We start from the raw sequence: 15,680 nt of genomic DNA on the forward strand, positions 1-15,680 counted from the left end.
ACAGAATCACCAGCAAATTCTCAGAATAGCTCTGCGTCAAAATTCAGAGGAAGGGCATCACCATAATTTGTACCACATAACTTCATAGCAAATATTTCATAGTAAGTGACCATTCATAAGTTATGGCTGGTGTGTGTGTGCGCGCGCGCGCGTGTGTGTGTTAATGGTGATTTTAGGGGGGGGGGCACCCACTTTGTACTGGGGAGGTAGGGGGGTCATCAATTTGTACACATGTACTGAAGATACATTTCACTATAATATTGGCCTTTGCTCTTCTCAGATTTGTAGTGAAAACATTGATCATCTATTCTAAGATGCCTAGAGGTTAGAACAATCGAAAAAAAAATACATTATCAGACAATAAAGGTATAGTTTTATATTAGACCTATAACCCGGCAGTCATTTGTACAGGAAATGAACAAGAGAAAGTACACAACGTTGTGGAGAACAAGTGACTGTGAGGATACCTGAATGAGAGTGCGATCAATAGCAACGCGCCGAAGACTGAAAACCTTGGTAACCAGTAAACATATTAGATCATCCATTTGGCATACTGCGACAACAGTGTCATAGATAGCATTGACCGGGAACCAGACGGACTGGTACACTGCCACTATCCGAATGCACTGCTTGCGCACCAGGACAAGTAAGCCAGTCTAATCACAAACGGGAAAGAAATATAGAGTGACCTCCCTTTCAGCACTCTTTTGTACTGGAAGAACGGTTTACTGGTAGAACGGGGAGCCGAAATTCTACAAATAGTTATGACGCCGTTTTCACAGTAGCTTTTAATTGCCATGGACGACTCGCATCTACTCCACGTCGCATCAAGCTTCGGCGAGAAGGAGGAGGTGTTGAAATTGATCCGGGCGGGACATGATATCAACGCCGTGGACGAACACAAACGCACACCTGTCACGGTAGCATGTGAACAAGGGCATTACGACATAGTCAACGTCTTAATAGACGCAGGGTGTGATTTAAACTGTTCCACTGTCCGCGAAAGTGATGTTTCCGTGGAAACCCGAAACAGAGCACGATTGTCAGTAGACGATGCTGTACTCCGCCGTGCGAGTGAAGCGGATGAGTCTCTGTCAGGGGAGGCAACTCTGGCTTCTGTGACCGTCTACCCGCCTTTACATGCAGCAGTATCAGCTGAAAATGAGACTATTGTGAAGGCTTTAATAAACTCAGGGAGGGTTGACGTAAACTGTATGTATTTGAAACAAACGCCATTGATTATTGCAGCCAAATTAAACTGTCAGAATATCGTAGAAATTTTGACTGAAGCTGGTGCTCAAGTGAACTTCGACAAAATCGCTGTTACTGACGACGGAGTCATCACCCCGATACATTATGCTGTCGTTAATGGAAATTATGACATGGTGAAGTATTTGATAGATCATGGGGCAAGTTATATAACAGAACTGCCTTTAAATGTGAGAAGCTATCGTATTCCAGGTGCAGTGGCCTTGAGGTACTATGGATCCCTGATTGAACTGGCTTGTCAGAACAACCAGCTGGAGATACTGGTCCTGTTGATCAACACCTATGAGAGTGACATCACATTTCTGTGCAAGCACTATGCCTTGCTGTGGAGTTGTCAGATGGAACACAAAGAGTGTCTGGACATTTTATTGCTACGTTTATACAACACTGAGTGTGAACTCAATAATGCACATTTAGCACAGAATCACCAGCAAATTCTCAGAATAGCTCTGCGTCAAAATTCAGGGAAAGATGAAGTTATTCCACTCCGTCTTCTGGAACATTTTGGTCCAAAAATGTTTACAGACTCGACAAGCTATTACACTACTCTGTACATTGGTGTATTAAGAGTTTTTCCAAAGTTTGTTAAGGCAATGCTTGTCTTTCATGAAAAATTCCCAAAGACAGAGGATGAAGATTCTGTGATGGATATCTGCTATTCAGCACTAAATGGGGTCAACTTGTCAATCCTGAAGGACCTATATGAAGTTGGACTAATAGATGTAAAGTACATTGACCAAACTGGAGAGAATGCAGCTTTCAATGTGGTCCAGAGTAGCAGAAGTACAGAAATAGATGTAAGTTTGTCACTGGAATAATAGTATGTGATGTCAGTAGACTCCCAGGTATGGCATCAGACACCTGCAGTGATCAGTTTGGTCTGTGTGCTTGCAGCATATGTGCAGTGAATTCTGAAATGACACATAGAAAATCTGATGGTGTGCATTAACTGCTATTGTCACTATGACTATTGTATTACCCATATTCTAAGGGTGACAGCTGGGGCTAGTCTAAGGGTGACAACTGGGGCTATTCTAAGGGTGACAGCTGGGGCTATTCTAAGGGGACAGTTGGGGCTATTCTAAGGGTGACAGTTGGGGCTATTCTAAGGGTGACAGTTGGGGCTAGTCTAAGGGTGACAGCTGGGGCTATTCTAAGGGTCACAGTTGGGGCTATTCTTAGAATGACAGCTGGGGCTATTCTAAGGGTGACAGTTGGGGCTATTCAAAGGGTGACAGTTGGGGCTATTCTAAAGGTGACAGCTGGGGCTAGTCTAAGGGTGACAGTTGGGGCTATTCTAAGGGTGACAGTTGGGGCTATTCTAAGGGTCACAGTTGGGGCTATTCTAAGGGTGACAGTTGGGGCTATTCTAAGGGTGACAGCTGGGGCTAGTCTAAGGGTGACAGCTGGGGCTAGTCTAAGGGTGACAGTTGGGGCTATTCTAAGGGTGACAGCTGAGGCTTGTCTAAGGGTGACAGTTGGGGCTATTCTAAGGGTGACAGTTGGGGTTATTCTAAGGGTGACAGCTGGGGCTAGTCTAAGGGTGACAGTTGGGGCTATTCTAAGGGTGACAGCTGGGGCTAATCTAAGGGTGACAGCTGGGGCTATTCTAAGGGTGACAGTTGGGGCTAGTCTAAGGGTCACAGTTGGGGCTATTCTAATGGTGACAGCTGGGGCTATTCTACGGGTGACAGTTGGGGCTAGCCTAAGGGTGACAGCTGGGGCTAGTCTAAGGGTGACAGTTGGGGCTATTCTAAGGGTGACAGTTGGGCTATTCTAAGGGTGACAGTTGGGGCTAGTCTAAGGGTGACAGTTTGGGCTATTCTAAGGGTGACAGCTGGGGCTATTCTAAGGGTGACAGCTGGGGCTAGTCTAAGGGTGACAGCTGGGGTTATTCTAAGGGTGACAGCTGGGGCTATTCTAAGGGTGACAGCTGGAGCTATTCTAAGGGTGACAGTTGGCAGTGTTTGAAATAAGCCAAAAATCCAGCCAGACGTCAGGGCTGGTAACTTCAAAATGTTACCAGCTCAAAATGGATTCAACCAGACCAGACACCAAGATATGGTGAATTTGCTCAGATGTATCGAACATCTAAAGATTTTACCAGACCATCGGGCTGGCTAACTGTAATTTTAGACCGTCCGTCAGAAATCTAGACCGTATGACTCTAGTTCGGTCGGACGGGCCTTGTTTCATAGTACAGTGCACCCTGGTTATAATGCTACCCTGAATATAATGCCATGTTTTTGACAGAACGGTTTCCTGCCCATATAATACCCTGGTTATGATGCCAAACGGATATAATGCCATATGCCAATGGTTTTTGTGAAAGTCATTTTCCCCTGGTTATAATGCCAATTACACTGGCTGCATGTAGTATACATACCGTAATTGGTTAATTGACATGACTCAAATTTATTGACCAAACCCATTAATGCTATAAGTAGTCATGTAATCCCAGATAAGATAAACCATGTGAAAATACACTTCCTGCCACCCACAGCAAGCAGTGACCTGCAGCCCCTAGACGCTGGGATTGTCCAGTCATTTAAGGCTCATTACAGGAGACATCAGCTCAATCACCTTGTTCATTGCATAGGGCCGCTAACTGGCCTACCTGGTTATAATGCCACCCTGGATATAATGCCATGTTGTCTCCTGGACAAACGGTGGCATTATTACCAGGGCATACTGTATAATATACACTGCAGTTGGGGCTATTGTCACTATGGTATTACCCATACTCTAAGGGTGACAGTTGGGACTATTTTCACTATGGTATTACCCATACTCTAAGGGTGACAGTTGGGACTAGTTTCACTATGGTATTACCCATACTCTAAGGTTGACAGTTGGGGCTATTTTCACTATGGTATTACCCATACTCTAAGGGTGACAGTTGGGACTAGTTTCACTATGGTATTACCCATACTCTAAGGGTGACAGTTGGGACTAGTTTCACTATGGTATTACCCATACTCTAAGGGTGACAGTTGGGACTAGTTTCACTATGGTATTACCCATACTCTAAGGGTGACAGTTGGGACTAGTTTCACTATGGTATTACCCATACTCTAAGGGTGACAGTTAGGACTAGTTTCACTATGGTATTACCCATACTCTAAGGGTGACAGTTGGGGCTATTGTCACTATGGTATTACCCATACTCTAAGGGTGACAGTTGGGACTAGTTTCACTATGGTATTACCCATACTCTAAGGTTGACAGTTGGGGCTAGTTTCACTATGGTATTACCCATACTCTAAGGGTGACAGTTGGGACTAGTTTCACTATGGTATTACCCATACTCTAAGGGTGACAGTTGGGACTAGTTTCACTATGGTATTACCCATACTCTAAGGGTGACAGTTGGGACTATTTTCACTATGGTATTACCCATACTCTAAGGGTGACAGTTGGGACTATTTTCACTATGGTATTACCCATACTCTAAGGGTGACAGTTGGGACTAGTTTCACTATGGTATTACCCATACTCTAAGGGTGACAGTTGGGACTAGTTTCACTATGGTATTACCCATACTCTAAGGGTGACAGTTGGGACTATTTTCACTATGGTATTACCCATACTCTAAGGGTGACAGTTGGGACTAGTTTCACTATGGTATTACCCATACTCTAAGGGTGACAGTTGGGACTAGTTTCACTATAAGGTATTACCCATACTCTAAAGGGTGACAGTTGGGACTAGTTTCACTATGGTATTACCCATACTCTACTGGTGACAGTTGGGACTATTTTCACTATGGTATTACCCATACTCTACTGGTGACAGTTGGGACTAGTTTCACTATGGTATTACCCATACTCTAAGGGTGACAGTTGGGACTATTTTCACTATGGTATTACCCATACTCTACTGGTGACAGTTGGGACTAGTTTCACTATGGTATTACCCATACTCTAAGGGTGACAGTTGGGACTATTTTCACTATGGTATTACCCATACTCTACTGGTGACAGTTGGGGCTATTTTCACTATGGTATTACCCATACTCTACTGGTGACAGTTGGGACTATTTTCACTATGGTATTACCCATACTCTACTGGTGACAGTTGGGACTAGTTTCACTATGGTATTACCCATACTCTAAGGGTGACAGTTGGGACTAGTTTCAGTATGGTATTACCCATACTCTACTGGTGACAGTTGGGACTAGTTTCACTATGGTATTACCCATACTCTAAGGGTGACAGTTGGGGCTATTTTCACTATGGTATTACCCATACTGTAAGGGTGACAGTTGGGACTATTTTCACTATGGTATTACCCATACTCTAAGGTTGACAGTTGGGGCTATTTTCACTATGGTATTACCCATACTCTACTGGTGACAGTTGGGACTAGTTTCACTATGGTATTACCCATACTCTAAGGGTGACAGTTGGGACTATTTTCACTATGGTATTACCCATACTCTAAGGGTGACAGTTGGGACTAGTTTCACTATGGTATTACCCATACTCTAAGGGTGACAGTTGGGACTAGTTTCACTATGGTATTACCCATACTCTAAGGTTGACAGTTGGGGCTATTTTCACTATGGTATTACCCATACTCTAAGGGTGACAGTTGGGGCTATTTTCACTATGGTATTACCCATACTCTAAGGGTGACAGTTGGGACTAGTTTCACTATGGTATTACCCATACTCTACTGGTGACAGTTGGGACTAGTTTCACTATGGTATTACCCATACTCTACTGGTGACAGTTGGGACTAGTTTCACTATGGTATTACCCATACTCTACTGGTGACAGTTGGGACTAGTTTCACTATGGTATTACCCATACTCTAAGGTTGACAGTTAGGACTAGTTTCACTATGGTATTACCCATACTCTACTGGTGACAGTTGGGACAAGTTTCACTATGGTATTACCCATACTCTAAGGGTGACAGTTGGGACTAGTTTCACTATGGTATTACCCATACTCTAAGGGTGACAGTTGGGACTATTTTCACTATGGTATTACCCATACTCTACTGGTGACAGTTGGGACTATTTTCACTATGGTATTACCCATACTCTAAGGGTGACAGTTGGGACTATTTTCACTATGGTATTACCCATACTCTACTGGTGACAGTTGGGACTAGTTTCACTATGGTATTACCCATACTCTAAGGGTGACAGTTAGGACTAGTTTCACTATGGTATTACCCATACTCTACTGGTGACAGTTGGGACTAGTTTCACTATGGTATTACCCATACTCTACTGGTGACAGTTAGGACTAGTTTCACTATGGTATTACCCATATTCTACTGGTGACAGTTGGGACTATTTTCACTATGGTGTTACCCATACTCTACTGGTGACAGTTGTCACTAGTTTCACTATGGTATTACCCATACTCTACTGGTGACAGTTGGGACTAGTTTCACTATGGTATTACCCATACTCTACTGGTGACAGTTGTCACTAGTTTCACTATGGTATTACCCATACTCTACTGGTGACAGTTGGGACTAGTTTCACTATGGTATTACCCATACTCTAAGGGTGACAGTTGGGACTAGTTTCACTATGGTATTACCCATACTCTAAGGGTGACAGTTGGGACTAGTTTCACTATGGTATTACCCATACTCTACTGGTGACAGTTGGGACTAGTTTCACTATGGTATTACCCATACTCTACTGGTGACAGTTGGGACTAGTTTCACTATGGTATTACCCATACTCTACTGGTGACAGTTGGGACTAGTTTCACTATGGTATTACCCATACTCTAAGGGTGACAGTTGGGACTAGTTTCACTATGGTATTACCCAGACTCTACTGGTGACAGTTGGGACAAGTTTCACTATGGTATTACCCATACTCTACTGGTGACAGTTGGGACTAGTTTCACTATGGTATTACCCATACTCTACTGGTGACAGTTGGGACTATTTTCACTATGGTATTACCCATACTCTACTGGTGACAGTTGGGGCTATTTTCACTATGGTATTACCCATACTCTACTGGTGACAGTTGGGACTATTTTCACTATGGTATTACCCATACCTCTACTGGGTGACAGTTGGGACTATTTTCACTATGGTATTACCCATACTCTAAGGGTGACAGTTGGGACTATTTTCACTATGGTATTACCCATACTCTAAGGGTGACAGTTGGGACTAGTTTCACTATGGTATTACCCATACTCTACTGGTGACAGTTGGGACTAGTTTCACTATGGTATTACCCATACTCTACTGGTGACAGTTGGGAGTAGTTTCACTATGGTATTACCCATACTCTACTGGTGACAGTTGTCACTAGTTTCACTGTGGTATTACCCATACTCTACTGGTGACAGTTGGGACTAGTTTCACTATGGTATTACCCATACTCTAAGGGTGACAGTTAGGACTAGTTTCACTATGGTATTACCCATACTCTACTGGTGACAGTTGGGACTAGTTTCACTATGGTATTACCCATACTCTACTGGTGACAGTTGTCACTAGTTTCACTGTGGTATTACCCATACTCTACTGGTGACAGTTGGGACTAGTTTCACTATGGTATTACCCATACTCTACTGGTGACAGTTGGGACAAGTTTCACTATGGTATTACCCATACTCTAAGGGTGACAGTTGGGACTAGTTTCACTATGGTATTACCCATACTCTAAGGGTGACAGTTGGGACTATTTTCACTATGGTATTACCCATACTCTACTGGTGACAGTTGGGACTATTTTCACTATGGTATTACCCATACTCTAAGGGTGACAGTTGGGACTAGTTTCACTATGGTATTACCCATACTCTACTGGTGACAGTTGGGACTATTTTCACTATGGTATTACCCATACTCTACTGGTGACAGTTGGGACTAGTTTCACTATGGTATTACCCATACTCTACTGGTGACAGTTGGGACTAGTTTCACTATGGTATTACCCATACTCTACTGGTGACAGTTGGGACTAGTTTCACTATGGTATTACCCATATTCTACTGGTGACAGTTGGGACTATTTTCACTATGGTATTACCCATACTCTACTGGTGACAGTTGTCACTAGTTTCACTATGGTATTACCCATACTCTACTGGTGACAGTTGGGACTAGTTTCACTATGGTATTACCCATACTCTACTGGTGACAGTTGTCACTAGTTTCACTATGGTATTACCCATACTCTACTGGTGACAGTTAGGACTAGTTTCACTATGGTATTACCCATACTCTACTGGTGACAGTTGGGACTAGTTTCACTATGGTATTACCCAGACTCTACTGGTGACAGTTGGGACAAGTTTCACTATGGTATTACCCATACTCTACTGGTGACAGTTGGGACTAGTTTCACTATGGTATTACCCATACTCTACTGGTGACAGTTGGGACTATTTTCACTATGGTATTACCCATACTCTACTGGTGACAGTTGGGGCTATTTTCACTATGGTATTACCCATACTCTACTGGTGACAGTTGGGACTATTTTCACTATGGTATTACCCATACTCTACTGGTGACAGTTGGGACTATTTTCACTATGGTATTACCCATACTCTAAGGGTGACAGTTGGGACTATTTTCACTGCTGCAATTGTATTGATCAAACTTTCAGAACCTGTTTTTCATGATAACATAAACATATTATTTTTAACGGTGTAGTTCCTAGGTTTTGCAAAATATGGGCCCAAGTGCCCCTACATGTACAATTTTAATGGACACCAGAAATTTAAGAGGGTCCTGAAAATTTCAATACATGGAAAATGGAAAAGAAAACATAATAAATGTTTAATTATCAACTTTGAAAGGTTGAACATGCTCAAAATTCAAACAAGTCACCAGAATTTTTGTCGGTGACTTGTCGACTGATGGTAATGTTTCTTTATTTGAAGGTGTGTTTCTGTCATCAGTTATGTTTTGATCACCCCCATTTCCCCCCAAACATGTTAATCACATCTGCTGTTTGGTCGTCCTGCTCTCTTTCATGCTTGACGAACATGTGTAAGCTAAATATATAACAAACTGTTTCATTGGTTGATGAATAGTATCCACTGGGAAACTGGCACATGTATATGCAACAACAAATTCGATTAGCCAAGGGATAATCCATTCAAAATGGCGGCATAAACATTGTGTTGTTAGTTTGTCTGGTATTGCAGATGAAAAATAAGTTTAATCACGTCATTTTAATAAAGAGATAACTTTCTATGACGGCATGTTTCTTTAGAAATAGGACGCGTCGTTAGGTACGCACTGTAAGAAATTTCATGTGCCATGTGAAAAATTATTGTGTATTCTCACAAGCCCACGCACGGCACAACACTGAATTTTGATCATTTCATATTTTTTTATCTAACCATAATACTAGCAGGAAAGAGAAAACTTTTTCCTTTTAGTTCAGGAGTCACTAAGTGATGAAACCTTTCAGTTTTTAAATTTGAAGTGCACACTCGGAAATGGACAACCATACAGAATGGGACCGGTCGGTATTACCAGTGTACAGCAATATGCATTTCAAACAATACATGCATTTATTTTCTTGGTCTTAGTACATCGAGAAGAATGGATCTGCATGTCCAGCCACTGTTGTTCACTGTCAAACACTTTGCCCATCTATATACCACAATACACATGTCAATAGTGTCATGAGCAGCATTATATTTTGTGCAACAATGTTCATAATGTTATAATGTTGTACCTGTGGAGTTAGTGAGGGGCAGTGTTATGTGTTGTACCTGTGGAGTCAGTGAGGGGCAGTGTTATGTGTTGTACCTGTGGAGTCAGTGAGGGGCAGTGTTATGTGTTGTACCTGTGGAGTCAGTGAGGGGGGGCAGTGTTATGTGTTGTACCTGTGGAGTCAGTGAGGGGCAGTGTTATGTGTTGTACCTGTGGAGTCAGTGAGGGGCAGTGTTATGTGTTGTACCTGTGGAGTCAGTGAGGGGCAGTGTTATGTGTTGTACCTGTGGAGTCAGTGAGGGGCAGTGTTATGTGTTGTACCTGTGGAGTCAGTGAGGGGCAGTGTTATGTGTTGTACCTGTGGAGTCAGTGAGGGGCAGTGTTATGTGTTGTACCTGTGGAGTCAGTGAGGGGCAGTGTTATGTGTTGTACCTGGTGGAGTCAGTGAGGGGCAGTGTTATGTGTTGTACCTGTGGAGTCAGTGAGGGGCAGTGTTATGTGTTGTACCTGTGGAGTCAGTGAGGGGCAGTGTTATGTGTTGTACTTGTGGAGTTAGTGAGGGGTACTGGTGTGCTATATTTAGACTTGGGCTACATACAGTTCTGTGCAGGAAAAATTTGTCAACTAGTTCAAAAACTAATCTGCAATATGTTCTTGCCTTGCAGGAGCTGGTACAGTGGCTGTCAGATTTAGGTGTTGACTTCACCAAGAAGAACAACAAGGGCTTGGAGCCAATCCACACAGCTGTCGGTGCACGCACATACAAGACCATCGCCGCCTTAGTGCGTCAGGGAGTCAACATTGACTCAAAGACAAGTGATGGCCAGACACCACTCCACCTGGCCCTCAACACAGGCTGGGAGTTGGAACGGTCAATTGTGAAGACATTATTAGATGCAGGGGCTGACCCATGCATCCAAGACAACCAAGGTCGAACACCGGTCACCATGTTTGTTTTGTCCTATTTTAACACGTTTCATACAGGACAGACATGGTGCATGGAGAAGCCAAATGGCTGGAGGTGGGCGCTGGACCTGCTTGTGGGGAAACTGGGCTGCTTCCTGTATAATGTACATGTCATAGGTTTTGTGGAACACAGTGACTGGCGGAAGTTGTGGGAGGCTGTGGATGAGGAGCATCGATTGTTGCTGCAGTCGTTCCCGTCACTGCAGACACTGTGCTGGAGCAGGCTTCGGCGAACTCTAGGGGGAATCCGATTCTGTGACAAGGTGGATCAACTACCTCTTCCTCAACCAATGAAAATATTCCTGAAGACATTTTGAAGGGATCTTCAGATTATAGCATCAAATAAGCCATCCAACTGATGAGGTTTTCACAGGGTTTACTGTGTCCTCATCTCATGATAACTGTATGTATCATGATGCTAACTTGTATTTTCAGATTGCTTGTGTAATTTCAGGGATAATTTTGAGTTTGAATGTTGGAACCTGTGTACATGACATTCTGTGGAGTGAGCCATAAAGGTGTTCCCATGATATGATGGGCCACGGATCTTTTATGTTGGTCTCTGCACAATAGCAGCAGCACACAGTTTTGTATATAGATAGCTGATGTAAGCAGCAAGAACATAATGCTACTGCCAGTATGTATCCCAAATGTCACCTCGTCAGAGATAACTGATGCAAGAATCTGCTTGTGATGTATGTGTCTGCATGGAGCAATAGTCATGTATTCTGGAATCGGTCAGGACAACTTGCCATTTAGACAACTCAAAAGAAGTTCTGTGATATTAGGGATTCTGTCATGCCATGCTTTTGTGTAATATAGTAAGTGATGTTCATCATGTTGCTGTGGGGGAGGCGGTGTAGCCTAGTGGTTAAAGCATTCGCTTGTCATGCCGAAGACCCAGGTTCGATTCCCCACATGGGTACTATGTGTGAAGCCCATTTCTGGTGTCCCCGCTGTGATATTGCCGGAATATTGCTAAAAGCAGTGTAAAACCATACTCACTCACTCATGTGGCAATAACACAATGAGTGGTCATGGTCTGGGGAAGAAGGTGGATTAAGAAGGAAGGCCAACAAGGATGTTGTACCTCCAGGTACAGGCTTCAGCTCCTGCTGTCATTGTGGTCACTGTGGTCACTGGTTGTAAGTTCCACGAGGTTTGCTTGCATGTCACAGTCAGTTACTACCAGGTAATCACAACAATCAAAAGTTTGTCAATGATGAGGCATTCTAGAGAATGATAACAACTTCGTAGTTGGTGCATGTAGATGCTTGTATTTCGATGTAGATTCTTACACTGTTTTCAGGCTAAAGTGACTCAGCCAACTGATGAGATGTGTGTATGCAGGGTAGGATCTGACCGGCAGGAGATTAACAACAACAGGCACTGGAGCACATAATTCCATGGCCAAGTGTTGAATGCAAACCACTAGCCCCAGTGAGGAAGCCAAAATACAACAGGATTAAAATGTAAACATGCTGAATGAATACTAACTAAACAGCTGATTTGAGTCTGTTACTTGATTGACACTTCATAGCCAGGTACCTGTGAAGGTCCCGGTTAGAATTGATCATCAGTAACCCAGGCTTGTCTCCCAGTGAAGATCCGGGTTAGAATTGATCATCAGTAACCCAGGCTTGTCTCCGAGCGAAGATCCAGGTTAGAATTGGTCGTCAGTAACCCACTCTTGTTGTAAGAGGCAACTAACGGGATCGGGTGGTCACATGTCATCGTAACCAGTTATGTAGATTAATGCTCTTACTGTTGATCACTGGATTGTCTGGTACAGACTTGATTATTTACAGACCACCACCAGATAGCTGGAATATTGCAGAGTGTTGCGTAAAACAACAAACCAAACCAAACCACAATCATAGCCATCTGGTATGTAGAACCTTCACTGGCTCCCCGTCCCTCAAGACCATCCTGCAGCAAGCAACTGCTAATAGAGTGATCTGTAGTATACACTGTGACTGCCGAGACTTGCATTGGTGAAACCACCCGGCACATAGATACCTGCATTAAAGAACATAATACTAACTTAATACTAACTTCAACCAAAGCAGATTGTAAATCAGCTCTCTCAAACCTCAAGCAAGAGTTCCTCCCACCATCAAGTTCAGTTTAGCAAAGTTTAGATCATCCTCTTGCACCAATCGTCAGGACATCACAAAGAGAAAACCTGGAAGCCACTGAAATCTGCCCTGCCACCACAAATCAGCAGGGATTTTATTCGTGACCAGTTTTAACTACCTGTTGTCCATATTTTCCCACTTGTTACAACCTATTATGCATAGATACCTCTCATTAGTTGGTTGTAGTCACTATAGCTTGATAATAGTTTAAGAATCTACATCAAAACCTTCCTCAATGCAATGAACAAGAAGATATCCTTCAAGATATATGCATCGTTAGCCATGATGATGACACAAATTAATATGTTATTTTACATCACCACATGTTGGTCTAATTTATGTCATCCAATGTGACTTCAGACATACATGCATGATGTACAGTTGAGCATATCTACAAAACTGGTGCAAGATTGCTGATTCTTCATTGAGCACTCACTTCACGATATCACAGGCACGAGTACGGTTGTTTTTCCCTAATGTCAGACAAATTAACTTTGAGTGAGATCTGTTCACTGATTTTCCATCTGCAATGTTGAATGTATTGCATCTTTTATCATTCATTTTAGGAGATCTTTTGTTGATGTATGTTGCTTGCGTTGGCATTGTTATTAGTTATAAAGCTAACATGTATTGCAGCTGAGTTTTCTGTGGACAAGTTTATTGAAGGTGATGAATGATTAGTTTATTGACTTTGCCAATGGCAGCTGATCATGTTGAGTTAAGAGAGAGTCCACCGACAGTCCGTGGCAATTGGCTTGCCTTGTTGTACCCCGCCGCAACGCGGAACGGGGGACTATGTATTCAGCGGCGTCCGTCCGTCCCGATTCCTGTTAACGCGATATCTCATGAACTGTTGCACCCAATGTCTTCAAATTTGGTGACAGCCTACATTGGGGTATTATGCAGACACCAGTCGATTTGGGTGACCTTGACCTTATTTTCAAGGTCACCACGACACTGACCACTTTTCAAACTGTTGTTAACGTGATATCTCATGCACTGTTGTACCAAGTGTCTTCAAATTTGGTGACAGCCTACATTGGGGGATTACGCAGACACCAGTTTATTTAGGTGACCTTGACCTTATTTTCAAGGTCACCACGACACTTTTCACACTTTTAACTCTTGTTAACTCTTGTTAATGCGATTTCTCATGAACTGTTGCACCCAATGTCTTGAAATTTGGTGACAGCCTACATTAGGGGATTACAAAGACACCAGACGATTTGGGTGACCTTGACCTTATTTTCAAGGTCACCACGACACTGACCACTTTTCAAACTGTTGTTAACGTGATATCTCATGCACTGTTGTGACCAGTGTCTTCAAATTTGGTGACAGCCTACATTGGGGGATTGCGCAGACACCACTGTATTTAGGTGACCTTGACCTTATTTTCAAGGTCACCACGGCACTTTGAACACTTTATAAACTCTTCTTAACACAGCATCTCATCGACTGTTGTACCCAATGTCATCAAATTTGGTGACAGTTTACATTGGGGGATTATGCAGACACCAGTTGATTTTGTGTGACCTTGACCTTATTTTCAAGGTCACCGCGATACTTTGACCGCTTTTTAAAGGCGATATCTCATAAAACATTGCACCCAATGTTTTCAAGTATGTTGAGAGCCTACATTGGGTGATTATGCAGACACCAGTCATTTCAGGCATCTTGTATGTGACCCAAAAATAAAAAGTAGTAAATATAGATATTCCATTCTTTAGCGGCGGGGGACATTGCCACATCAGTGGCAAACACTTGTTGGGATCTGATGGCAGTTGGTTGAATTCCAAAATAGGATTTCTAAAATCCTTGTTCTGCCATCCCTGGACCTAAGAGCCTGATGGTCTGGTGTTCTGCTTTGCAATAGCGAGAAGCTGACACGTCAGACTGTTTTTATACTGTTTATTGGGTATGGAGGTCAAGGCCAGAAGATGACACCTCAGACAGTTGTTATACTGTTTATCGGGTATGGGTCTCAAGGTCAAAAGCTGACAGGACAGATAGTAGCTATACTGTTTATAGGGTATGGGGGTCAAGGCCAGAAGCTGACGCCTCAGACGTTTGTTATACTGTTCATTGGGTATGGAGGTCAAGGCCAGAAGATGACACCTCAGACGCTTCTTATACTGTTTATTGGGTATGGAGGTCAAGGCCAGAAGATGACACCTCAGACATTTGTTATACTGTTTAACGGGTATGGAGGTCAAGGCCAGAAGATGACACCTCAGACGTTTGTTATACTGTTCATTGGGTATGGAGGTCAAGGCCAGAAGATGACACCTCAGACGTTTGTTATACTGTTTATTGGGTATGGAGGTCAAGGCCAGAAGATGACACCTCAGACGTTTGTTATACTGTTTATTGGGTATGGAGGTCAAGGCCAGAAGATGACACCTCAGACATTTGTTATACTGTTTATTGGGTATGGAGGTCAAGGCCAGAAGATGACACCTCAGACATTTGTTATACTGTTTATTGGGTATGGAGGTCAAGGCCAGAAGCTGACACCTCAGACGTTTGTTATACTGTTTATTGGGTATGGAGGTCAAGGCCAGAAGTATGGAGGAAGCTGACACCTCAGCCAGAAGATGACACCTCAGACGTTTGTTATACTGTTTATTGGGTATGGAGGTCA

At 43.1% G+C, this 15,680-nt stretch overlaps 1 protein-coding gene across 1 annotated transcript; it reads left to right on the top strand.

The window, feature by feature from the left end:
• Nucleotides 1-681: 681 nt before the first annotated feature.
• Nucleotides 682-12,539, top strand: LOC124263939 (ankyrin-2-like). The gene is made up of 2 exons (XM_046698666.1): nucleotides 682-2,066; nucleotides 10,598-12,539. The coding sequence occupies exons 1-2, from the start codon at nucleotides 798-800 to the stop codon at nucleotides 11,213-11,215; spliced, it is 1,887 nt and encodes a 628-aa protein (XP_046554622.1). The 5' UTR covers nucleotides 682-797; the 3' UTR covers nucleotides 11,216-12,539.
• The last annotated feature ends 3,141 nt before the right edge of the window (nucleotides 12,540-15,680 follow it).

This window comes from Haliotis rubra, unplaced genomic scaffold (assembly GCF_003918875.1).
Source record: "Haliotis rubra isolate DU_JTF1 unplaced genomic scaffold, ASM391887v1 Scf90, whole genome shotgun sequence".
In the NCBI taxonomy this organism is placed as follows: Eukaryota; Metazoa; Mollusca; class Gastropoda; order Lepetellida; family Haliotidae; genus Haliotis; species Haliotis rubra.